This window comes from Amphiura filiformis, chromosome 1 (assembly GCF_039555335.1).
Source record: "Amphiura filiformis chromosome 1, Afil_fr2py, whole genome shotgun sequence".
Lineage (NCBI taxonomy): Eukaryota > Metazoa > Echinodermata > Ophiuroidea > Amphilepidida > Amphiuridae > Amphiura > Amphiura filiformis.
In genome coordinates this window covers 29465670-29490060 of record NC_092628.1, presented here as the reverse complement: position 1 = coordinate 29490060, position 24391 = coordinate 29465670, and the positions used below count along the sequence as shown (strand labels likewise).

Here is a 24391-nt window from a genome sequence, read left to right as displayed (position 1 = left end):
TCCTGACTCATATGTCCCGCCAATTTACTCCAGCTGTCTTGCGCCATGTGACTTTTTAGAGTTGTAAAGAGTGAAATAATAATTTTAAATCAAGACGAAATGGGAGGAAATATTAAAAAGTATTTTCAGTTTCAAGTGATAAGTATCAAGAAATCTCAAATTTGGGCATGGACGAATGTATGTGTCTCCTCTTATTCTGCCCTTAAAATCCAAGTAACCACGGTTGGAAACCGCTTTAAGATTATTAGGCTGGAGAAAACAAAATGTCTTTGGTGGGGGACTCATGGAAAATCAGGTTTTACAGGTTCAGAGTATGTAACCAATAAACAATTGTGAATTCGGTCTATAGATATTAACAAAAGGGCTATACTGTATTCAAACTTGGTCGGTATTAGCACTTTACGTTAAGCGCCAATATTACAGGTGTTAATATCGTCCAGATTTATAGCCTTCCTTACCTTTGCAAAATGAATATAAAATTCATCCATGTAACAAATACTGCCAGAGCTCCCCATGCCCAGTTGGAATCGCATGGTAGTTCTGCTGGTGGATAAATGAAGTTGAACACAGTAACATACAAAGTCCACTTTAACCAAGATTCCATCGTCCTGACATAGGCAATAGGCTGTAGTTAAGATGGTATTAATATATAATTATAATACTATTCTTCTATCATTTATTAAAATAAGTTGACAGAGAGACAAAATCACCTGTGTACCAGCTTTGATCCCCGGGGGTTCACTCCCATTGTGGCCTGTACACCATCCGCGATAATCAACTTTTGAAAAGCACCCTAAACAAGGATTTAACCCTTGGCTAAAACGATGCCCTTTTCACAAACAGGGATTTTATTCCTTGTATCAAATTTCATACCCTAAATTTCATTTCCGCGTATTAGCAATTGCAATTTTGCTACCCTTTTTTCCAATTGTTCATGTTTTTGACGCCCTAAACACGGTACGCGCGTATCGTGCATACCCACGAAAAACTACCCTTTTACGCATTTTCATTATCGCGGATGGTGTACAAGCCACAATGGGAGTGACCCCCCCCCCCGGGCTTTGATCTAAGGTAGCGCAGTGGTAAAACTCTCGGTCGGTATTCGTGAAGTCCGGGGTCGTAAAGCCGGGGTTCAAACCCCGCTGAATGAGCCCTGATTTGTTTCATCTTCATTACTCAATTTTTATATGAAATTAGCCAGAGCCTCATAAACTCATTTTAAGACAAAAGTTCTTTAACTTATGTTATTCCTTTCCGATTCACCCATACATTATTCGTCTTGCATTGTCTAACCCTTATAGGATGGACTATGTGGACCGTCTCATTTCTTTATTTAATAAGTTATTTGTTAAACATAATTATTAATACACGTTTAAACGTGTTATTCATAGCTTCATCCCTCAGTCAGAGGAGTTGTGTATACCACCGAAACCACTGGCTACATACTGCTGTGTGCAAAACATTACTTTCAGAATCATTCGCTTAGCCCAAATTTGATCGTCAATTTTGTATTGAGTTCTGTATAACAGATACACAGCACTGCACAGTGGAATATGGCGAAATGTTATATAATAACATAATCATGCATAACTTGCAAATGCAAAATTTGAATGTACTGAAATTTTGAGAATAAACCATTTTCGTGGATACCTACTCAAACATACCACACAAAGTGATGGAAAAATCACAAAATATTCCTTTTAAATGTCCAGAATTAAATTAAAAACCAAATATGATGTCCACTTATCTCATATCTACGATTTATTATGCCCTAAAAGTACACTTAAAAATCCAGAGCCCTCTCAAAACACAATCCTGGAAGCTCCTGGGTATAAAAAACATCTCAAAATTTTTTTTAAACCATGATATTTTATAATAATCGGCAGAGAATTCCTTTTGTTAGAATAATTTTTACCTGTCTAAATATTTGAGGCAATTCCCGGATAATTCGGTATATGATAAACATCAAAATATAGATCTGCATTCCGATGAGGTAATAGTCTCGTATGTAGACACCCTGAAATGTGGAAAAAAAGTATGCCTTTAAACATCTTTACACTTCCCGTTTTCGAATGAGAATAAGCGATATGAATTGGTTTTTTTGCTATATTACATCCACAAAACAAAACAAAAATAACAATTACCGACAAATCAAATCCAATGTCCGTTTCTTTTAACATGAAAATCGACCGATTCAGATTTGTACTATTAAACACTGGACAACCGGACTGGTCAGACTCAGACATTTGAAAGAGCGGTTTCAGGTCTCCTAGTCGATCGAGATATATAATGTTGGATACCAGAAAGGTAAGATACATTAATAGATCGCAGTAATTGCAGAGAGCAGCATACTTTTTCCTGTAAGACATAAAACAAAATGTTAAAATGGATTAATTTACAATTGGATATGCCTTGCCATCGATCACGACGTTAGCCACTTCTTATGTCAATGGTTTTCATCATAATTATGTTTTCATGGACATACTGATTCATGGACATGGGCATACCGTACAAGCTGATTGTACATGGACATACCGTACAAGCTGATTGTACATGGACATACCGTACAAGCTGATATCAGGGATATACCGTACCCGCTGTAAATGAAATAAATAATTGTTGTACTTGCTTACGCCAAACCCAAGTTACATTCATTTTATTTGAATAAAACCCATCATTTTTTGTAGCTGCACGGTTTGGCTTACCAAGCGCGTAGTGTATTGATTGGTATGGCGCTCAATATTAAAATGCAAAATCCCCGACGGTGCTGCAGTTTCGATGGATAGCTGCTCGTATAACCATGATAACTCTTATAACTCATGTAATTTATTGCCTTCCGGATGGTCTTACTAAAATTTACTTCGGAAATGTTGTGAAGGTGCCATACTGTACTTGGCTCGTTTCTTTGTGTGCAGAGCAATATCATGAATATGATGAAATTAAAATTTAAAAATTTAAAAAGAACCCTTGTAGCCCGTCTGTTAGGCCATAATGTAGCCCGTTAGGCATTATTGATTTTGCATTTGAATATCGCGCCATACCAGCCAATACACTACCATCATGGCTACATGCTTGGGAAATGAAACAGTGTCCCGCTACAAAAATGGTTGGTTTTATTCTTTTGTTAATATAGACGTTCAGAATCTTCTCTTTTCAATGATTTCGTACAAAAGTGCCACAAACATGAGTCACGGTTGTTTGATGGCATGTAAAACTAAGTCATTTTAAAGAAAAGTTGAACAATGATGGCGCTATTTATCTAAAATCTTTACAAGGGGTAGACACTTGTAAAATGGTATTAGAACATCAGAAAAAAAACAAATGGCAAGGAAATTTTCAAAAAACTTTTTATCATAAAATGTAAGGTACCACTCATATTATTTAGCTAATTTAAATTTAAAATATATGTAAATAGCGCCCTCAATTTGCACACAAATGCACAGTTTTAGAATTTCAATTACCACAAAAAAAGCAGATAAAGATGAATAATTTGACATAGACACGAAAATCTATGTTAAAAATTGCTACATAATATTATGTATACAGTTTATTATTGTGATAGCTGTTGGTATAATTCAGGTCTCGAATTGAACATTATAATAATGTTTTGTTAGAAAAATTAATAAATGATCACATCAAACAACCGTGGAGTTTACTTCTTTTTGAATCAGCTTGTATAGGCATTGTATGCCACAACTATATCTCGTTGTTTCTAGTTCATGCAACAACTATCTCGTTGTTTCTAGTTCTACTGTGTTTCTACCATCCAATCCCTCGGGTTAGCATCGAAACTGAGATTAAAATACGCTGTAGTATTAATCCCTCGTAATCACAACTGACAATCCTCGACAGTGCTTTACATGTCACGGGATAAAGGGTGGGGGCCCTGGGGGGGGGGGGCACTCTAACTTTGGAGGTGACGCGTATGTAGGGTTGTTAAGACCCCCTTTTTCAGCATCGCTGTCACCCAAAGACCCCATATTTTTTTACGAACACATGCTTTGTCACCCGAAGACCCCCTATTTTTCCATTTGATCTGTTACCCAAAGACCCTTACAAGTTCAATTTGAACAGCAACTTTCATTTATCACTGATATTGTTACTTATTTTGACAAAACAAAGAAATTTGAAGCCATTTAAAACTAGAAATTCGGTTTTCGAGGTTTCTGTGGCGCTGTTTCGGCTCTCACCCAAAGATTCCATTTTTAAAAAAGGTCATGTTCTCACCCAATGACCCCATATTTTTTACATTTTGCTCTCACCGAATGCCAAAAATCATGCTCTCACCCAATGAGCCCATATTTTTTTACATTTTGCTCTCACCGAATGCCCCTTAGTGCGAAAGTGCCAGACCTACACCTATATCCATTTCATATTGAAGTGCCCCCCCCGGTGGGGTAAGTACGTGAAGGACTTTTTAACTGTTTTAACGTACCATTTTCTGGCAAGAATGTTCTGAGACAGTTCATGTGCAAGAAGTGTTTCTCTTCTGTATTCAACCATTGTCTAAATATGAGAAAGAAAAATATTTAATAAATAATAAATTATGTATTCTAGTAAGTGAGAGGTAAGGTATTCTAACACTTAACTTGAACAAACACAAATGGGAAAGAATATTATGGCATAAATAAAACTTACGCGTTATACGTATACATAAATGAAAAGCAAATGAGTTGTTTAAGTTACATTAACTTTTCTGGCGTCGTTGTTAGCCTGTTGTTGGTGTAATTGATGTTATTATTGCTTCTTAATGCATCTTCCTTAACCATTCTGTGTCATACCTCTAATGCAAAATACCTGCAGTTGTTTTTCTCATATGATATATCATCTGGTCCTGGATCAACAAAGCGATAGTCATAGGTCACCTGAAAAAGGAAACAAAGGACAAAAATGCCCCATATAAATGCCACGATATTACCGGTACCTAGTTTTTGAAAGACTTAATAGAATATTTTGCACAAACAAACTTATAAGAACAGTGTGAAAGGTATAAGGAAGCTAAACTTACGTTGAGGTTCTTGGGTCTTTGCATAAAAAAATTGGGGGTCATATCACAAATATCATTCTGTTTTGCCGGATGAAAGTAAATTGCGTTTTTTAGTGTGTGTTTTGTTTGTGTGCTGGAATCATCAACCAAAAGACTTATGAAGACTAATTTTAGTATTATGTACTAGCATTCTGATATTTGGCAAACTTGCTTCATATTCGCTTTCATAACATTAAAAAAAAAGAATGATATTTTGGCATGCGCAAAAATTTGAAAGCCAAGTCTGTTTTTAACTGTTATTTTATATTTTATTTGTGATAAAATGATGCAATGTCCCAAGAAGACATTTAAATTAACCAACATTGTATCCACCTGTAATTCAGGGTCTATATTATCATCGTGTGACTTGGTTACACATTGGTCCATAACCTGCACAGCTGCATCTGGTAACACTTCGATCAGTTTCTTCATCGGGCTCAGACCATTAGCGTCGTAATTGTGCATTGCTTTTTCCCAACTGCAAAATATATATACAAGATTATGATTTAGTGACCAAACAGACTCCGAAAATTCGATGAAACATCTTCATTATTTAATATATTTCCATTCTTTTTTTATTGTTGAACTTCTAACGAATGTTTGATAACATAAAATTGATAATATGGTACGTTGATTGTTACAGCGCAGTACGCCATAATGAAAAAATTATAAAAGTGTTTTTAGAATCAAATCAAATAACGCTAATTTAATGCACATGTTAAGGAAGCTTGATTACCTTTTAGAAATAACAGAGTGGGAGGGTTTCTAATGAAATATTTGGGGGTGGGGGGGGTGTAAAAACCATTTGTTTCTACTTTTGTGAAAATGAAAACTGAAAGGATCGTTAAATATATAAACTGAGCTCAAAAAGAAACTTATAATTTTTCACAAGGTCATATCTTGAAATCCTGTCCATCAAATTGAACCAAAATTACACACAGATTTTCTTCAATACTCTTAACACATGTCAGTAACCAAGCAGTTATCCAACTGACACAACAGCAAAATGCACTGACATGGGACAGCTTCCTGGACCACATTCACAGCCCAGCCCTGTTTCAGGAAAAAGTGTGTGAAAAGCAGAAAGCAGCCCCGTTTTTCATCTGTACAAGGATCTTGTGTGCATTCTCACAGATTTTTTGTCCTGGGTGCCAAATGTTGGGCTGTGAAAGTGAAGGAAGTCCAGGAAGCCGTCTCATGACAGTGCATTTTGCTGTTGTGTCAGTTGGACAACTGCTTGGTTACTGACATGTGTTTTGAGTAGAGTATTGAGGTAATTCTGTGTGTAATTTTGGTTCAGTTTTATTGACAGTATTTTAAGATATGACCTTGTGATTCACAAGTTGTAAAAAATTATAAGTTTCTTTTTGAGCTCAGTTTATTTAATTATTCCATAGTACCCCACTAAAGATTACTGTTTCTTTTATATCGGCGTGGGTTCGAGTCGATCCATGCAAAACATGTTTCCTTTTTGAAAATGTTCATTTTAGGGAAATCGGCCTGGGCAAATTTGTGTATGACTTAGGGGTGTGTGTGGTCGAATGTCTGGTGGAAATATATTATCGATTTTACGTCATCAAACATTCCTTAGAATGGAAATATATGGGAATATATCAAATAACGAAGGCATGTTGCATCGAATATTCTACATCCACTCAAAATTCTCAAGCGGCCCTTAAATACTTAAAGAAGTGAAGTGTTTTTAACTTTAAAACCAAGAAATTAAACGATTTAATACGTTCAATAACACTCAAGCTTTTCTTTTTCTTAACTATCAATAAAATTTCTAAGATAACATCCGGAATAATTCAGACATTTGAAATGAAAAAAGTAACTCGCTATATTTAGCTTTCGCCATCTGGTCTGACGGCTTGATGACAGACAATAAACTGGCCCACTGCTTTTCCCGAGACACGGCTTGTTGACATTTCCCGGAAGCGATGATTGTATTTGTTCTCAGCAGTGGATCGTATACGTAAACGAGAGAGATACCTTCGTCGCGGACTCGCGGTTGATTGCTTTGGCCCCTTTTTTGCGGATTTGGATTGCTTCCCTTATTCTTCCAGTGAATGCGTTTGAGCCCCTTCCCATTCGATGACGTGACATGAATTCTTGAGCGATGTGGTCAGTGATAGCTGATTTGTGTTGTTTAATATAAGTTGATTCTTTTGTGTTTGCTCTTGTGAACTTCCTTTCCGCTATTGTTTCTTTCTTGTGTAGTGGACCAAGTCACTTGTGATCAAGCCGTCAGACCAGACGACGAAAGCTAAAGATTATTTAATCTACAATCCTACAAAAATGCATCTATTTACTGATAACACCCGGATAAAAGTTCAACTTTCTTCTCTTCATTTTATGAATTGATGATCTCATCACAAATTGAACGCAAAAAGTACTCTTAAAAGATGGTTATTAAAAACAGAAGTAGTAACATATTCATCTGACATTTTATTTCCTTTATATAAGAATAATTTTATGGATTTAATAATGTAAGAAGCATGACAATAGCTTCATGAATTTATAAGAGTTAAGGTGTTAAAAGTTCCTGTTAAAAGTAAAGCTCAGCTTTGACCCAAACAAAATTCGATTATCTTCAAAGCTTTTAAACGCTCTTATCTCTTCAGTTATTAGAAAAAGAATTAAAGGTCATCCAAACACCCACACACATATAGCTCTTGCCATAAAAAAAAGGAGATCAATCTGTTATTGCTTGTTTTTAAGTATATACTTAACTTGTTTAAGTATATTATACTTAAAAGTATAATATACTTCAACAAGTTAAGTATATACTTAAACAAGAAATAAAAGATCGGTCTCATTTTATATAATCTTGATGAATAAACGCCCGGATATACTGATTAGTGATTACTGAATAAGTAATTATTTTGTTTCGTCTTTTTGTAAGTAACAGAAAACGGTATTATGCTTAAAAGAAGAAACTTGTAATTAAGAAATAAAGGGTAATGCATGATCCTTTACACGAAAATAATGTGTCCGAGGCAGTAAAAACTTAAATAATGGGTGAGGCGCAGCCGAACCCATTATTTAAACGTTTTTACTGCCGAGGACACATTATTTGCGTGTAAAGGATAATGCTGCACCCTTTATTTCTATTCTATTACCACAAAATAGTGTGATTTAAAGAGAAAATATCAATTTTTTTGCCCAAATATTTCAAGTTGTTTACCTCAAGGTGGAGCGCATACGCGTAGCCAAAGCGTATGCACATTCCAATAACATAACCTAACATTCCATTCTCCCCTATAAGCAGGTATGCACATACAATAACACACCCCTGACATTCCATTCTCCCCTACATAAGCAGGTGCGCTGTGCGCTCTGCTGTGCGTTGTGATGATAGAAGAACATAAAGTTCGTTGCCCTTGACTTTATCGCTAATTAATGGTCTGTCACGTGACGCGTTTCAACAAATCACAGTGCGCGATTTTGAATAATGGGTCGTGGGGGTAATAGAATCATATATACTGGTTATATTTTGACATTTAAGCGTTCAATGTTTTGTCTGCCAAGCTGCTCCTCAAGTTCAAGAGATTCATGAAAAGAATATATATGAAGTTCAGGAGATAGATGAAAAGTATACAAATGCCATTGAATTCTATTGAATCCTAATAGCTTTACACTTTGCTGTGTCATATACTAACTAGATATCGTAGACAGTGCAAACTATTCTTTTCTTTTTCAGAAGCCGCTATAAAGTAAGGGGAACAGTGTAAACCCTTAAATGTCCATGTTCTGGTTGGAACATGGGCGTACCAATAGCTTTTGCGAGACAAAGGGCAAGAGTGTCGCCACTTTTGGGTGGAGCCTCGGGGGTATAAATATCCTATACATCAATTGTTCTAACGTTTTTAAACATTTTTAACTTTCTAATTATTGCTTAATATTGGGCATCCCGTCCGTCCTGAAAGAAATAAAGATATCTTTACCATTTGCTAGACAATATTGCCTTAGCTACGTCCTCTTGTTTCCTTTCAATCGCTACATCCAATGCGTATTTGCCATATTTGTTTGGTAACGTAACATCAGCTCCACTGTTAAGAAGTATTGTCACCGGCTCGGAATGACCAACATAGGCACACAAATGAAGAGGAGTATTCTGTGTAAAAAAAGAATCATATCTAGTCATAGCTAGTGCAACCTTCCGCATTTTCCGTATGTTATTTTTAACTTTATCCATGTATCGTAGATCCAATAATTCGAAGACATTGCAATTCAATATCTACCATAGACTTCGTGAGTCAACAACTACGCTCTACGCAAGGGCAATTTTTCCCTAAAAAGGTCCCCCTCCCGGATATAAAATCATCGAAAGTCTACTACTTTGGGGCATAATCGCACAATTTTAATTTTCCGAATTTTACACTGCAAACAAATTGGGCGAAATTTGGCCCAACATTTCGCCCAACGTTGCTGAAGTATGCATCCCACCCATCTAATGGGCAAATTTTCACCAACACCGTTGGACACATATTTTTGCCCACTTGTTGGGTAGATTTTTTCAACAACAAATGAGTCATTTTCATTACACAACAAATGGGCATTACTATTAAATGTTGGGCATTTAAAATGTTGATATTTTGAAGGCCAATTGTTGGACGATTTACTATTAAATGTTGGGCATTTTAAAAGCCAATTGTTGATCGATTTACTATGAAATGTTGGGCATTTCAAAATTTCAATTCAAAAGGTCGATTATGGGCATGTTGGGCAAAATACAACCAATAGTTGGTTAAACACTATGAATGGGAAGTTCATTTCACTGTTTTGTAGGAAATTATATTATAAAGTATAACATTTTATCGGGTATGACACTTAGTTTAAGCTCAGTCCATGTCGCTTGTGCTTGAAGACCCCAATCCACACAAGCTTTGCAGCAACCCACCGGTCATCTTGTTGTCTGCAATGCATTTGCATATTTTCTGCACAACACAAATGACCAACCACAGTTCGCAAAGGAACACCATGTGACCATGGTTGAGCAAAACCATACTTTGACCAACTTTATTGGCAGGAAAAGAATGTTCTTTACCAAGGTTGGTAAAAACATCATGAACTTTTGCTTTGTCGCCCAACAAAAATATATTTCCCTGCTCCGGATTAAACTCGCCAAACGTTGCTTGATTTGTTTCTTATATTACCCAACATTTTATTAAATTCATGCAATTCCCAACGTTGGGCAATGATCGATGTCATAAATTGTGTATTTGTTGAATGTCATTTTACCAACACGTTATCGCCCAACATAAAATCGCCCATTTTTTCTTAAAATCGCCCAACGTTGCTGGATTGTTTTTATATCATCCAACATTTCATTATTCATGCAATTCCTAACGTTGGGCAATGATCGATGTCATAAATTGTGTATTTGTTGAATGTTATTTTACCAACACGTTATCGCCCAACATAAAAAAAAAAAATTTTGCTGTGTAACATCCACCCCCCCCCCCTTCCCCAACAAAATAATAAACCTGGCGCCATCGCTTCTTCTAACTTAGAAAATATTATATGGGTCCTAGCTTAACTTTGCCGGTATACATAAAGTTGTATGGATTTTACCCTGTCTTTATCTAGGACGTTCACTTCTGCGTTGTTTTCTATGAGAAAAGCCAGAACTTCAAGTTGGTTGTTCTGTGCTGCTAAAGCCAGGGCAGATCTTCTATCATCATTCCTGTAATCCACAGAGTCAAAATCAAACAGTAACTGACAATTAATATTGTGTTTGAAAAAAAAATTGTTTGAAATGTGAAATTTACTGCCGCATTTTACTGGCTCTTTGAATTTGGATAAATAAACCCATTATGGTATTTGCTTTACCTGCTTTCAATGTCAGCTCCCATTTTAATGAGATATTTGACGACGTGATGGTGGCCATTTTGACTAGCAAGGAGTAATGGTGTCATGTCATCTATGTCATCATCATTGAGAGGCACTGGACATGCGTCAAGTAGCTCCATCACACAGTCTAAATTTCCTGATCTAGGCACACATTGCAACAATAACAAATAAGATAATGATTAACATTGCAATGCAGTTTGCAAATAACGATATTGATGATACTTTAAAAGAATAATTATCAGATTATGAAACATATGTGCAAGTTGAAGACAATAATTTATTGATGAGGCCAATGATGTTTGCAAATATTTGGGATATAAAAGAGGTAAACAAAACAGTTGGTTATTCTTACTCAGAAGCAACGTGTAGCGATGACTTCTCCTCGGCATTCTTTCTGTCTACTTTGGCACCATGTTCAATTAGAAACTTTACTAGCTGTTGTAAAATAAGAAATAATAATTATAATGCTAAAGGTTCCCCGGCGCCCTTGAATCAACACAACACGGAAAAACAGGAAAGATTCGATTGGTACAGGCAGAAGTATAACAATAACATCCTTCTCTCTTCGATCCAAAATGGTCCAAAAAACCGACGGCGTAAAGTCCCCTTTGGATGGAATTACGTCCTAGACCCGGGCTCTCATGTACAAGGGGCGAGTTGCAGGCTACCCACTGTGTCATCTTTTATTGAGATTTGAGAATAACTATCAAGTTGAACTTTTCAAGAGATATTAAAGTTGAGATATAGGATACACATTGTAAAAAACACCTTACTTGTACATTGCCAACTTCGGCAGCGTAATGCAAGGGTGTCCGTTCCCGTCTATCCTGCTGCTCAATAAGAAGCTCACCATCATGTCCATGTTCGAATAACATCTCTACGAACTTTTCGTGTTGTGTCTCAACTGCCCAATGCAAGCATGTTTTCATTTCTTTATCTACTACTTTGATATCGGCTCCATAACGCAGTAGCGATCTACCAGCGTCTACTTGGCCTTTCCAAGCCGCGCAAATTAGAGGCGTGAAATCATCTTCATCTCTTGCGTCCAAGAACAAACCCTGAATTGAAATAAACCGTTATTACTTATGTCAATTAATTGAAGCATAAAATATCAGGAAAAAAATAAAAGAAATATAAGCAAATAAAAAAGATAAGATACTTATAATCAAAGACCGAATTAAAAAGACTAGTTTGCGTCTGACGTCGTGTCAACCAGACGGTCTTCAATTATAGACGGGCTCACATTTATTTTACCACTCACCTGACGTATCAATATCAAAATAGTATCTACCCGATTGTATAAAGCCGCCCTAGAACAGAAAAAGAAATTGCGATAGTATGATTTAAAAATATACAAAATCGGGCAAATCGACACTTTGTAAGGGGAAAATGTATTTACAATACAATTTTGTAGTCATCACTGCCGAATCCCAAAATAACTATAAACCGGTCGTTTGTATTGTTATGATTGTCAAAGCTCGTGGGCGAAGTTAAGGCCTATAAAAATTTAAAATATTACACTAATTTCATGCCTAATTTTAACACCAGGATTTTTTAATGTATATCTAAGCACTATGTTTTTACCTGATATTACTTAAGAAAAATTTATTGATTTATATTTGACCGAGAAAATTAATTTTATAGCAAAAAGGTGTATATCTTTATTGGGCTGATTTCAACATGTATCGGTCGACTTTTAGCGCGACTATGCATAACAAAGGAAGCTGGTAATCACCGTTCTGAGTGTATAACACTTGTCCTTCGGAGGTACGTATGTCCAGTTTACGATTAAGATGTCGATTTTTTTATGCGGTTAAAGCCGTTTTACGGGCCGTTTTATCATTGTCGCTGCTCGCGGTATATGCGACTCGCGTTGGGCACTTCATATGTGGGGACGGTTTATAGTACTCTCTGGTGTTCGTCGGATGCGAAAACGAATATATAAAGTAGATGATTCTTTCTTACTCAATTCTAATGTCAGTTCCTTTCAACAGGCCTACCTTCTTCATTGTCTACGTTGTATATTTACCTATGTAGTGGTGTCATTTGTTCCTTATCACATATCTCTGTCTGGGCTCCCTTATCTATTAACATCTGGACTAGAGACGGATCACCTAAGACTGCGGCCTGATGCAAAGCTGCAAAACCATTACTCACTTTCTGACAGTTCACTGGAGCACCACGGTCTATCAGAAATTTAGCAACCTAGAAATTGTTTAAACACGAGAAATTCTTGAAAAAATGGAACTACAAGTACTGGTACTGAAAAAAACAACCTGCACAATCCCAGTGCTAGTGTCATATTACGTGCGCGAGGTGTATCAAAATGATTGGTACCCGTCAGCTTTATTGTCTAATAAAACGCCTGCTTCTTCTAAATTCAACATGAGATCCTCTTAAAATGACTACAATTCATAGTTTTTAAAGTAATTTAATAGAAGGGGAAGGAATGAGAGAAAGGGGAAGATATTGAAGAAACTTTACATTTTTTACATGGTAAAATGTTCAATGTAAAATGATAAGCTGGCATACATTAATAATTGTGTGCACAGAAATTATAAATACACATTTCTTTTTCAATTAATTATTATCAATAATATAAATAAACATACCACTAGATTTCTACTGCCGACTGCTAAATGTAGAGCAGAACTACCTTCATTGTCTGTTAAAGATAGATAGTCAAGGATTCCGATGCCCTGTTGAGAAGCTTCAAAAGGAGGAAGATTAAAAATATTTTTCAAATTTGAATCTTTAAATACAAAATAATAGAGGTTATCCGTGTTCTATAAGCTGCACATCCTACCATCGACTCCTATACCTTGTTTAGGACTTTCAAAAGAAGCACCTGCATGTGCAACCATGACTATTTCAAAATAGCCCGCCAAAGTCATGCAGGTAACTCCGAGGTCGTGCATTGAATTAGTTTGAATGAGGAATACTACGGGAACCAGCGCCTTTTGTTAGAAGTCACGCATGAGTAAAGTGGATAACCTCTATTGGTTATTTGAAATATTATTGTGCTTTGTTTTAAGGAACTCAGTGTAAGGTAAACGACAGGCCGTAAATCCAGGTTCCGCGCGAGCGCCCAGGAGCAACAATTGCACGTCTCGATAAACTCACAGTCAGAGTCTAAGAAAGTAAAAAAACACGTTTATCCCAGGCGGCATAGGAAGCGCGACCGTGACGTACGAGGCTGGCGAAGATACAGGACTGACAGCCCCATTCAAAATACACGGTTAGCAATTACAAATGGAAAATTAACATACTTGCAGTGGGGTACTTTGCAGAACCCCGACGGTTTTAGAGTAAGATAATTTTGCTTTGACACCACATAACAAATTTAGAATTGTTTGTGAAGATTTCATGATTATGTGTTAATCCAATGGCGACCTCAAAATTGGCGATATCGCTTCCATCACCGCCTAGTTTATCCCAGAGGATGATTTAAGCACTTCCCAGCAAGTCTTGCGGTTAGCACAGCTGTGTGAGTGAACATGACACCACTGCCCACCCACTGCATACACACGTGCATGGTTAAATTTGAATTTGGACAGATATATTTACAATAAAAACACCTTCAAAAAGTTGGTCGATTTCACATTTTATGTTATCTACGGAAGGTGTGAATTATCCTTCGTGCATACATCACTTTAGATCTGAAATCGACCAAGTAATAATGACACACGGGCAATTCTAAAACAACATCTTTTGCACAGAGTTCAATGGGATTTGAAAAGTAAAGTGGCAGTTGAAACTCTAGTGATAACACTTTTACAGTGCATGATGGGGCTTCCTTAAATCATCCTCTGGGTTTATCCCAGCAATCAATGATGTCTTAAAATAAAATCACGTATATTTCTCATAGAGGGCGTGCGTGACTTCACCTAATACCATGGAATGAGATGGGAAGTCGATGGTCTAGATACTTGTTTGTTATAAACATTACACAAAATCATCTAAGAAGTTAATGAATCATCAACATACCGATTGTAAGGAAGTACTGGACAATTTCAAGAAATCCACCTTGTGCTGCGAGCATCAGTGGTGTCTCGTTATTGATGTCTTTGGCGCAAATATCAGCACCGTTTTCCACCTAAAGAGAACAAAATATATAGGACTATTTAACACCACAAAATTTGTTTACACTTTACAGCAATGATTACAAAGTATCAGCTGTATTTGAAATTATTCAACGGTCGTCATCGTAGGGTGAGTAAACCAGCAGCAGTCCCGGGGCAAATTATAGTTTTTAGTGAGAAGCCGAAATCGCTTAAAAATAGAATTGAGACGATTGAGCAATTTTGGGGTCTTTTAGAGTTGAAATATTATTATCAAAATCGTGGGACTTTCAGCTCTCTGTTTTGGTCAAATTCAGGGGCATCTGTGGGGTGCATACCCGTATATGATCGTTTGTGTTAAGTATCTCCCTATGTCTGACAAACTTACCAGATATGTAAATATTTCCAGTTCGCCATTGATCATTGCTTGGTGTAAAGGTGTGGTTTTGTCTTTATCTCTTGAATTGACATCCGATTTTCCCTTTTCTACCAATATCTGTAATCAAGCAAGAAGAATTTTATTTGCCACGACCCTCTTATCTTATCTTGACGTTATAAAAAATAAAAAATGTAGATATTTATATAGCGCTTTATGCCGTAAACAGCCTCAAAGCGCTTTACATTTATTCCGCCGTTATTAGAGTATGTCGGAACCACGTTTGCTGCCTACAAATGGCGCAGGGTTCATCAGTACAACGACTGTGACTACCCCTAACAGCTTCCCATTGCACCTGGGTGTTATGGCACACACCGTAATATAGCGCGAAACTGTCTTGCCGTTATCCGGGGGAGTTATAGACCTATTTATTACTGATTTTAGACATCATATTGCAGCCAAAAAAATCGATTTTAATTATCATATTCAATTTAATTATTGAAAAATAACTTAATAAGATATTTGGCAAAAGTTCATTCTACAAATCTTTGTAAACTTGCTTGATTTATTGTTGTAAATGATTTATGTACGTTTTACAAAAGTGTTGTTGTTTCAGCCTTCTTTACAACATAACTCAAGAGCCACAGTAGCTACAATAGTATATCTGTGATATTTGAATTCTTCTACACACTCGCTATGAAATGATCAATGCAATTTTTGCCAAAGCTCACTACCAATCGCAAAATGCTGTGAAGAACCAAATCCAGTGGCGTAACCATTGGGGGTGGGGGGGGGGGGGGGGGGGGCAAGCTGCTCCCCGGACACAAAAACTGGGAAGAAGAGCCAAAAATTGGGAAGGGTAAAAGGGGGGAAGGAGAGAAAAAGAGGGAAGAAAAAAGGGGAGGAGAAGAGAAAAAAGGGGGAAGAAAAAAGGGGAAGGGAGAAGAGAAAAGGGGAAGGGAGAAGAGAAAAGGGAAAGAAAGAGGGAAGAATATCTATACTACTTTCATTGTGAAATTTTGTACTCTGAACACTGGATTTTTAGCTTCTAATATGCCAAAAACCCTGGACCCCACCAGAGGGCCCTAAGGCGGGCCCCTGGACCCCACCCGTTTAGCACTTCGCGGCAAGCCGCTCGCGATGCGCACATAAATAAATACAACTTTGGGTCAAAAATTGGGAAATTTTTCAATCTTGCCCCCCCCCCCCCCGAAAGTCAGGTCTGGTTACGCCCCTGACCAAATCGCAACAGTTTAAAATAGTTGCTAAACCTTAATGCATCTATTTACCCTAAAGCTAATCCAAACACAGACACGGCCATACCTTGATAAGCATCAAATGTCCTCGCCGACAGCATACATGAAGAGCAGTTTGCCCATTGGTTAATGCATCGGTTACGTCAGCACCATGTAGCAGCAGAACCTCTGTTGCGTTTGCGCAATTGTACTTAGAGGCTATGTGAAGAGGTGTAGCCTCGTCCACAGATGATTTTATGTTGATATCTAAAAATACAAAATGGCAAATAATATCCCGGGGTCTAGGCGGTTAGTATTATCTAAAATAATATCAAATCGCCGTAATGATCGGAGGGATGGGCACCCCCTCACCACCTTCTCATAATTTTAACCCCCACCCACCCCGAACCCCACACAAAATGTGGGCATTTTGCCTCCCCTCCTCCCCATTGCCTAAGAAAAAAATGTGGTCACCACTTCGAAGGTTGAGAGCCAGAAAGCCACAACTCACAATCACACGCTCCCAAAAAATGAGCATAAAGTCGCCAGGGCACTACAGAATATACATTTCATTAATCATGACAAAATTCAATAGAAAACAAAAGTCATTGTGGAGGAAATATTGATTTTCAAAGACCAGAGCAAGAAGCCTATTTTATGCTGATTTCGTGAGAACTAGTCATATTCATAGTGAGTTAAGGGAAGGGGTATGAACGTTTGGACAGTATTTATTGTGGGACATTATAGCACATCAGACATATCGAATTGCATTCAGAATACGAAGAATGTCCTTCTGATATCAAATAATTTTGATTTTTTGAAATTCGCAATGTAATACACATTTTATGGCAAATCATTAAAAATTTATATTTTTGATATTTAACAGTACTTGAAGTAAACTTTATTAATCTGATGATTTATACTTAAAGTGTATGTAGGTGGGATGAAAAGCCGACGATCAATTGAAACTTTTGACCTTTCGTATTGAAGATATGGATTTTTCCCAAAACACCAAAAAAAAAAAAGGTCTTTTGGGAAAAAAAATCCATATCTTCAATATAAAAGGTATCAATTTTCAATTGATCGTCGGCTTTTCCTCCCAGCTACATACACTTTAAGAATATATCATTAGATTTATAAAATTTATTTCGAGGACTGTTAGGCCTATATATCAAAAATTTGAAAAATATCAAATTTTAATTTGTCATAAAATTTGCATTATATCGTGAATTCCAAAAAATGAAAGTTATTTGATATCAGAAAGACATGCTTCGTATTCAGAATGCAATTCGATACGTCTGAGGTGCTCTCATGTCCCACAAAAATACTGTCGAAACGCCATAAACGCTCATTCTAGATCCCTTAAGGCTTGCTGGTTCTGAACCCTCGATATACATGTGTATCCGAGGTTGGAGATTGTTTTTTCTTTTTTTTTTTTTTTTTGGGTGTGTTTGTGTTTAAAAAAAAAAGCGCAGTGATTTATAGTGCGCTACGCACAGGCACAACGCCTAGACGTTGATCCACAAGCCTCAGCACACTTTAAATGGTGAGTGGGGTGGGTTGTATGTGTTTCTTACCGGCTCCTTTTTGTATGAGTTCTTCTATAAGTTCTACATCATTCGACTGCGCAGCAACATGTAGTAGGGCTAGCCCATTCTCATCTAGTTTATTCACACCACAGCATTCATCACGCCACAACCAAGATAGGTTAGTATGGCTGAAAATTGTGTCAAGCTGTCGGGCGAATAAAAGAAATGTAAAAGGAAGCGAATCTTCTTCATTTTGTTTTATAATGAAAGACAACGATAAAAAGACTAGTTTGCGTCTGACGTCACCTATCAATCACAGTCGAGCACGGTTTGTTTTACAAGTGTCGTGATGATATGAGTTGCTGAACACGGCGGTAAAACCGGGCGCCTTATTGTTAATTTTACACCTTCAAACATACAAACCATCTCAAAAGTTAGGTCTTTATACTAGGAAACTTTCTTTCGCGAAGGCACCATGTCAACAATACCTGGAAAAGTTGCTTTTTGCCTTGTAAAAGTACGTAATTTTTCGCCATTCACTGCTATTCCTTTTCACCAGATAAATCGACCTTCCTTTACGCGCTAATTAACCAATTTGACGTCAGACGCAAACTAGTCTTTTTATCTTTGTCTTCAATTATAGTCTACCAATGTGTTCTGTAATGTGCATTAAGAATAGGATATAATTTAGGAGAATGATGCATTATGGGTATGTAATACCATTTTCATCAGTACCCCGCTTCTCTTTTTCTTGCAAATTTATGAAGTACATAAATATGTTCATCACCTCAAGTCCTGAACTTATAAAATATCTCTACATACAAAGTACTTTTAAACCATTTTAGTAAATCCACTCTCAAACCAGATGTCTAGTCCGTGGCGATTTGAATAGGCCAGTTTGTCACTTTTAAAACTGGACCTTCGTCTAATCAAATGCCTGTAACTTTGCTTTTTGAAGTCACATTGGATTCAATGGGGTGTCATAATGTGCCGGATTAGGCAGTTCATCTATTCCAAAAACCAACTTACCTCAATATTGTTCAATTTTGAAATTGTGATTATTTTTCCAAGTGTAAGGATACTTTTTGGAGCGGTATATTAACATACCTTGGGATGTAAATGGTGAGTACAATTATTTAGATTGCCTAGTTGAAATGGATTGGACAAATAAAGGTAAACTAGTTACCAAAATCACAAACGTGAAGCTTACGAAAAATTACCTAATATGGTGGTATAAGTGACAAGAAATCCCATTTTTTTTTAACATTGCGGTAGTATGGTTGTGGTAACATGTTACCTATGGCTTAATTAAGTTTCAGTGAAATAATGTCGCTAGTTAAAAATACAAAATATAGCTCAACATTGAAAATAGAAGCATTTTAACCAGTTCGTTTTTGATAGGTGTGGAGCACCAAGTTCTTGAAGTCATAAAAGAAATCAGGAACCACTATTCCCATTTTACATATCAACAGTATTTCTCTGTTGCGTTAGCAACACATATCCAAAATTTTAACGAAATCCGTTGATAGTAAGCTTTCCAAAATGAAGCGAATTTAAAACATCAGTGATGTACCACCTTTTGGCTTCTACCCACCCTTCTATACACTTTGTCGATTTTTTTTCTCATTTCTTCACAAAATGCAACAAAAAAAACCGCAAAAAAATGCAATGGGTGTAGTACCCCCTTAATCTAATTAAATCCACAATATAATGGTGTACTTCGGGATTGACAGATATCTGAATGTGTCTTTAATTACGCTGAACTTACATTAACAAGATGTAAATCCCCATTGTCCTTCGATTCCCCTCCTTTTTTCCAAGAAAAGAAACGTTTCTTTGTTTTCTGTCCTGTCTCCTTTGTAACATCCTGCTTTAGCCCGTTATGAGACGTTTTCTTCTGACTTGATTCCCTAAAAGTTCTCTTATCCCGTATGCTATGGTTAATTTTCAGACTTGCGTTTCTCTGGCGTTTTCGATCTAATGGTCCAAGTTTCTTCTGTCCGCCCCCACGTACAGACTGTTTCCTTACATGGTCGGTGGTGAATGTTACAGAGTGTGGCTGACTTGACTCCGATGATTCAGTTCGTCCTTTATTATTATTAATACCATCACTGGAATTTCCAATCGACGTATCACTTTTTCCGTTAAATGAAGATGTCGCCATGTTTGGCGGAAGACTCGATTCTTCCTCGTCAGCCATAGCTTGTATTGCCTGTTTGGTAAAACACGTACTAAACATCAATTGTTTATGTACCAATAAGGGCCAACTAAGGGCTCTGCACGAACTTTAAGTCCTGGGGAGGGTAACTTGGGAGAGGGGCAATTTGGCCAGCCAAAATAGGGTTAACAATTTTTGTCAAGAGAAGAGGGGGGAAAGCGATTTTTGGCACATACGCCTTTTAAACAAAATGCTCTAAAAAGCTTAAGAAAACAGTACGGAAACACTTTAAGCGTATGGAAATTTTCCTGGTGTTGCAAATTTGGATCCCAAAAATATGACATGGGCAAAGGGGCAAGGATTTTTGGCAGGCCGGGGGAGGGGGCAAGCGATTTTGGCAGGCCGCAGGCATTATAATGTGTGAAATAATCTTGAATTTTAATTTTCAACACCTAACACCTTTCAACATAAAAGGGGGAAAGTGTGTCATCCAATTGTTCCAACTTTTTCCATAGACTTTCTATCGTGTTCTCACATCCGCCAACCGGCAAGTTCGTAGAAAACTTGTTTTGGTGTCAGATAATAAAGGAATTACTAAGCTATACAAAAATAGCAATATACGACGTATAAGGTGTAAGTATTCTTTTCATTTTTAAAATATCATTATCATTTCATTTTGCCGAGAACAATGTCACGCCGCCAACATATTAAGGGTCTTAATATAAGACACATGGCTATAATAATAATAATGACAATAACAAAAATAAATAATAATTAATTATCAAATCGTATGTTTCATTTAGATTACTATAATGTTAATGTTTAATGTTTGGCAAATTGTATTAAAAACGCCTGTTTTCTCTTGATAGGAATCATGTGATCTTTTCATGGGACTGATACAAGCCAATATTTACACTGCAGTACCAGACGAGTATATTTCTGATGCGTCATGCATTAATATGCTCGATTAATTCTTAAGTGAAATTTATGGATCACTGGGCAAAAATAATGCATTGACATTGGAAATCTCAACATGATCTACAATTTATGGTGTCCATCGCTTTCCTTAAGGGGTACTACACCCCTGTGGTAAATGTGTGACTATTTTTGCATTTTTCTCAAAAAATAATAACACACTGGTAACAAAAGTTATGTATATTATTGGGGCAAGGAATCCAATTACTACACTGAAATTTCAGTGACCCAAGACTAGCGGTTCAGTATATATGATAGGAAATGAGGCACATCATAGCGGTACCTTATTTCTAATCATAAATAACAAACCGCTTGTCTTGGGTCACTGAAATTCCAGTGTAGTAATTGATTCTTGCCCCAATAATATACACAACTTTTGTTACCACTGTGTTATTTATTGGTTTTTGAGAAAATTGCAAAAATACACAATTTATCGAGGGGTGTAGTACCCCCTTAATGTTTAATGTTTGGCAAATTGTATTAAAAACGCCTGTTTTCTCTTGATAGGAATCATGTGATCTTTTCATGGTACTGTACAAGCCAATGTTTACACTGCAGTACCAGACGAGTATTTTTCTGATGCGTCATGCATTAATATGCTCGATTAATTCTTAAGTGAAATTTATGGATCACTGGGCACAAATAATACATTGACATTGGAAATCTCAACATGATCTACAAGGATGGTAACAAGTTATGGTGTCCATCGCTTTCCTTAAAGACCCATTCAGTGATCCCAGCGCAAGTGTAAAAAAAATTAAAATTGTTTATAAATTGCTTAAAAGTGAAGGATAAGTCATTCAAATTGTCATTTAGCTTTTTTGAAATGACAAATTTGGCCAAAAAAACCGAAGAAAACAGCAGTTCTGACGAAGTTGAAGCTCCATTCAAAAGTTTCAAAAGCTTTCAAATACACGTAGCTAATTTAGATACTGTCAGTATCTAAATTACAGATTCGTGTAAAATGTCTTATTTTGTCTTAAATACATGGCTTGCGGCTGAACCACTCGCAGGCTATGTTAGCACATTTGTGATAATGACAAAGGTACCAAAATCCGAATTTTGATGATTTTTACGATCGTCCGGAAAAGCAAATCACTGAATGGGCCGTTAAGCATGTTAACCTTCTTCATCCAGCGAAGGTATCATACAGATAAAAAAAATGTGCAGATAAAAGTTTTAATCATTTTATTTGAATGATAAGTGGATTTTACGAAATCGTAAATTTCATGAAAGAAACAAGTTAGAATGAATATTTTAAACAGTTCTCTCATTGCCAACAAAATAGTGACTTACTTTATTATATTTCATCACCATATCACCCCATGAAAGACATAACTCATTGCATTTTAGCATTAATAGATAAACTAGTGTGAGGGTGCCACATTATTATGATATCAAGTTACATCGATGTTCTCACTTAGTTGAATAGATTAGGCATTATGTTTGTTTAATGATATACATAGGCCTATTGCATTTTGCTAGACAAAACCAGTGATTTTTTTTTACTTACTACTAGTATATTTCTTCCTTGCTCGAACGGACTTCATCAGGTATGACTAATAGGAAAGTCGATCAGATTATTAAATCAGTCATACATGATGAAATCATCCGATGTGAAGGATAAAATAGTAAAATTCACTTGCTTTTATCAAACAAAATGGAACTATATACAGGTCTTACTTAGATTTTGTACATTGTTTTGGCAATATGATCGCAATTTAAAAGAAAAAACTTACTCGAGAACTCTAGCTTCGAATTTGCACACGATAGTTACGCATTTTAGAATGTGAAGCTATCGGTGAGCAAATTCTTGGCTAGACATTTCGAGCAAGAAAAAACATGTATCTATTTGGCAAAATGATAATAATGTCTTTGAAAGAAAATTTCATCAGTTCTTCATCATTAAATAAAGAACTTTATGTCATCAAATTGTTACAGTGGTCATTGGGTAAAGTCGACATCAATCATAATATTTATCATTTTATACTGTATAAATTAAAACACATAAACCATTTACCTCTATTATTTAGCCGCAATATCTTGATCATAACACAGACGTCAACACGGTAGCAAAATCCTACACTTGTTCTTTACTGAACATTATTCAGTTTTAAGGTAGCTCATATCATGTATACTGCCCAGTAATAATGCAAATAACTGTCTGTTACGTACATGTAAGTTCGCTAAACCACTTTTTGGTATCCGAGTCCCGTGTTTAGTGACCTGGAGCAAACTCTCAAACACGAGTAATGGTGACGATTCGTTGTACGTGTGTCAATACCCTATTGTTCCCCTTATTATTTGGTTTGTAGATTTATGATATTTTATATCATGCATCAGTGGAATTTCATAATAGTATTTTTCAGCATGACTTAGGCGAAACAGTGTACACTGTAGAGACGACCACTTTGACACGAATTAAAGTATTCGTGTCATTGAAGTGGTCGTATCGAGTTGAATTAAATCCATTTAGTGTATATATTGCCATCTGAAACAAACCGGACGGAACCGACGGTGGGCCGCAGGTCGAGTTATGATTTCCCTTACAATCGTGCACAAATTAAAAGTTTCAGAAAAATTAAAGGCGTCGCTGGGAACAAACTGCACATTATTGCTTTATATTAATCATGTCTCTTCCCGTTTGTGATTACATGCATACATAGATCTGGAATTATAGAGTGTCCTAATAAAAATCGAACCTAAGGCCTAAAAAAAATGTTTGATTTGCGTAACGAAAAAAATTCGGTTAGGTCGGTCGGCAACTTTTTTAAAAAATTGTTAAGACTCACTCATTTTAAGCGGTAAATTGCGTATGAAACAGGTCTTGGAACTTTTTTGTTTCTATTTTTTCTTTTCTTTTTTTAAAATAATTTTTGCTAAAATTTTTTTAGGCCTAATGGTGCACGCTATGTATACATCATTTGACAAAAAGATCAGTTGGTAAAAAGCTGCTCATTAATTGGGACTGATCGCTAACCCTACGGTCGCTAGTCCGAAACTAAGGCTCTCAACTCCGAAACCAAGTTCGTTAGTCCGACAAAAGGGCTATTAAGTCAGCTCCTTCACTTTCAGCATCACTATCACCTGGACCCTTCCAAAAACAAGTTTTTTCACCCAAAGCCCCCCTCCCCCTTTTTTTCCATTCGTTCATCCAGATACCCTTATCAAGTTA

General features: G+C 36.5%; 1 protein-coding gene across 2 annotated transcripts in view; it reads right to left on the bottom strand.

Moving 5' to 3' along the window:
• LOC140140574 (transient receptor potential cation channel subfamily A member 1-like) overlaps positions 1 to 23412 on the bottom strand; it is a 40183-nt gene extending 16771 nt beyond the window's left edge. Inside the window, exons 1-20 of one of the 2 annotated variants that reach the window (XM_072162416.1) lie at positions 23237 to 23412; positions 19852 to 20295; positions 18132 to 18288; positions 16643 to 16821; positions 15332 to 15439; positions 14870 to 14978; positions 13495 to 13592; positions 12912 to 13087; positions 12144 to 12192; positions 11656 to 11940; positions 11235 to 11317; positions 10862 to 11023; positions 10604 to 10715; positions 8974 to 9143; positions 5360 to 5504; positions 4782 to 4865; positions 4436 to 4506; positions 2145 to 2358; positions 1916 to 2017; positions 459 to 625 (exon numbers count right to left, since the gene is read on the bottom strand). In XM_072162416.1, the coding sequence (XP_072018517.1) occupies positions 459 to 625; positions 1916 to 2017; positions 2145 to 2358; positions 4436 to 4506; positions 4782 to 4865; positions 5360 to 5504; positions 8974 to 9143; positions 10604 to 10715; positions 10862 to 11023; positions 11235 to 11317; positions 11656 to 11940; positions 12144 to 12192; positions 12912 to 13087; positions 13495 to 13592; positions 14870 to 14978; positions 15332 to 15439; positions 16643 to 16821; positions 18132 to 18288; positions 19852 to 20283 (2903 nt within the window). In that variant the 5' untranslated portion in view covers positions 20284 to 20295; positions 23237 to 23412. The remainder of the gene's footprint in view (positions 1 to 458; positions 626 to 1915; positions 2018 to 2144; positions 2359 to 4435; positions 4507 to 4781; positions 4866 to 5359; positions 5505 to 8973; positions 9144 to 10603; positions 10716 to 10861; positions 11024 to 11234; positions 11318 to 11655; positions 11941 to 12143; positions 12193 to 12911; positions 13088 to 13494; positions 13593 to 14869; positions 14979 to 15331; positions 15440 to 16642; positions 16822 to 18131; positions 18289 to 19851; positions 20296 to 23236) is intronic. The other variant, XM_072162360.1, reaches the window with a different exon arrangement.
• Between the last annotated feature and the right edge of the window lie 979 nt (positions 23413 to 24391).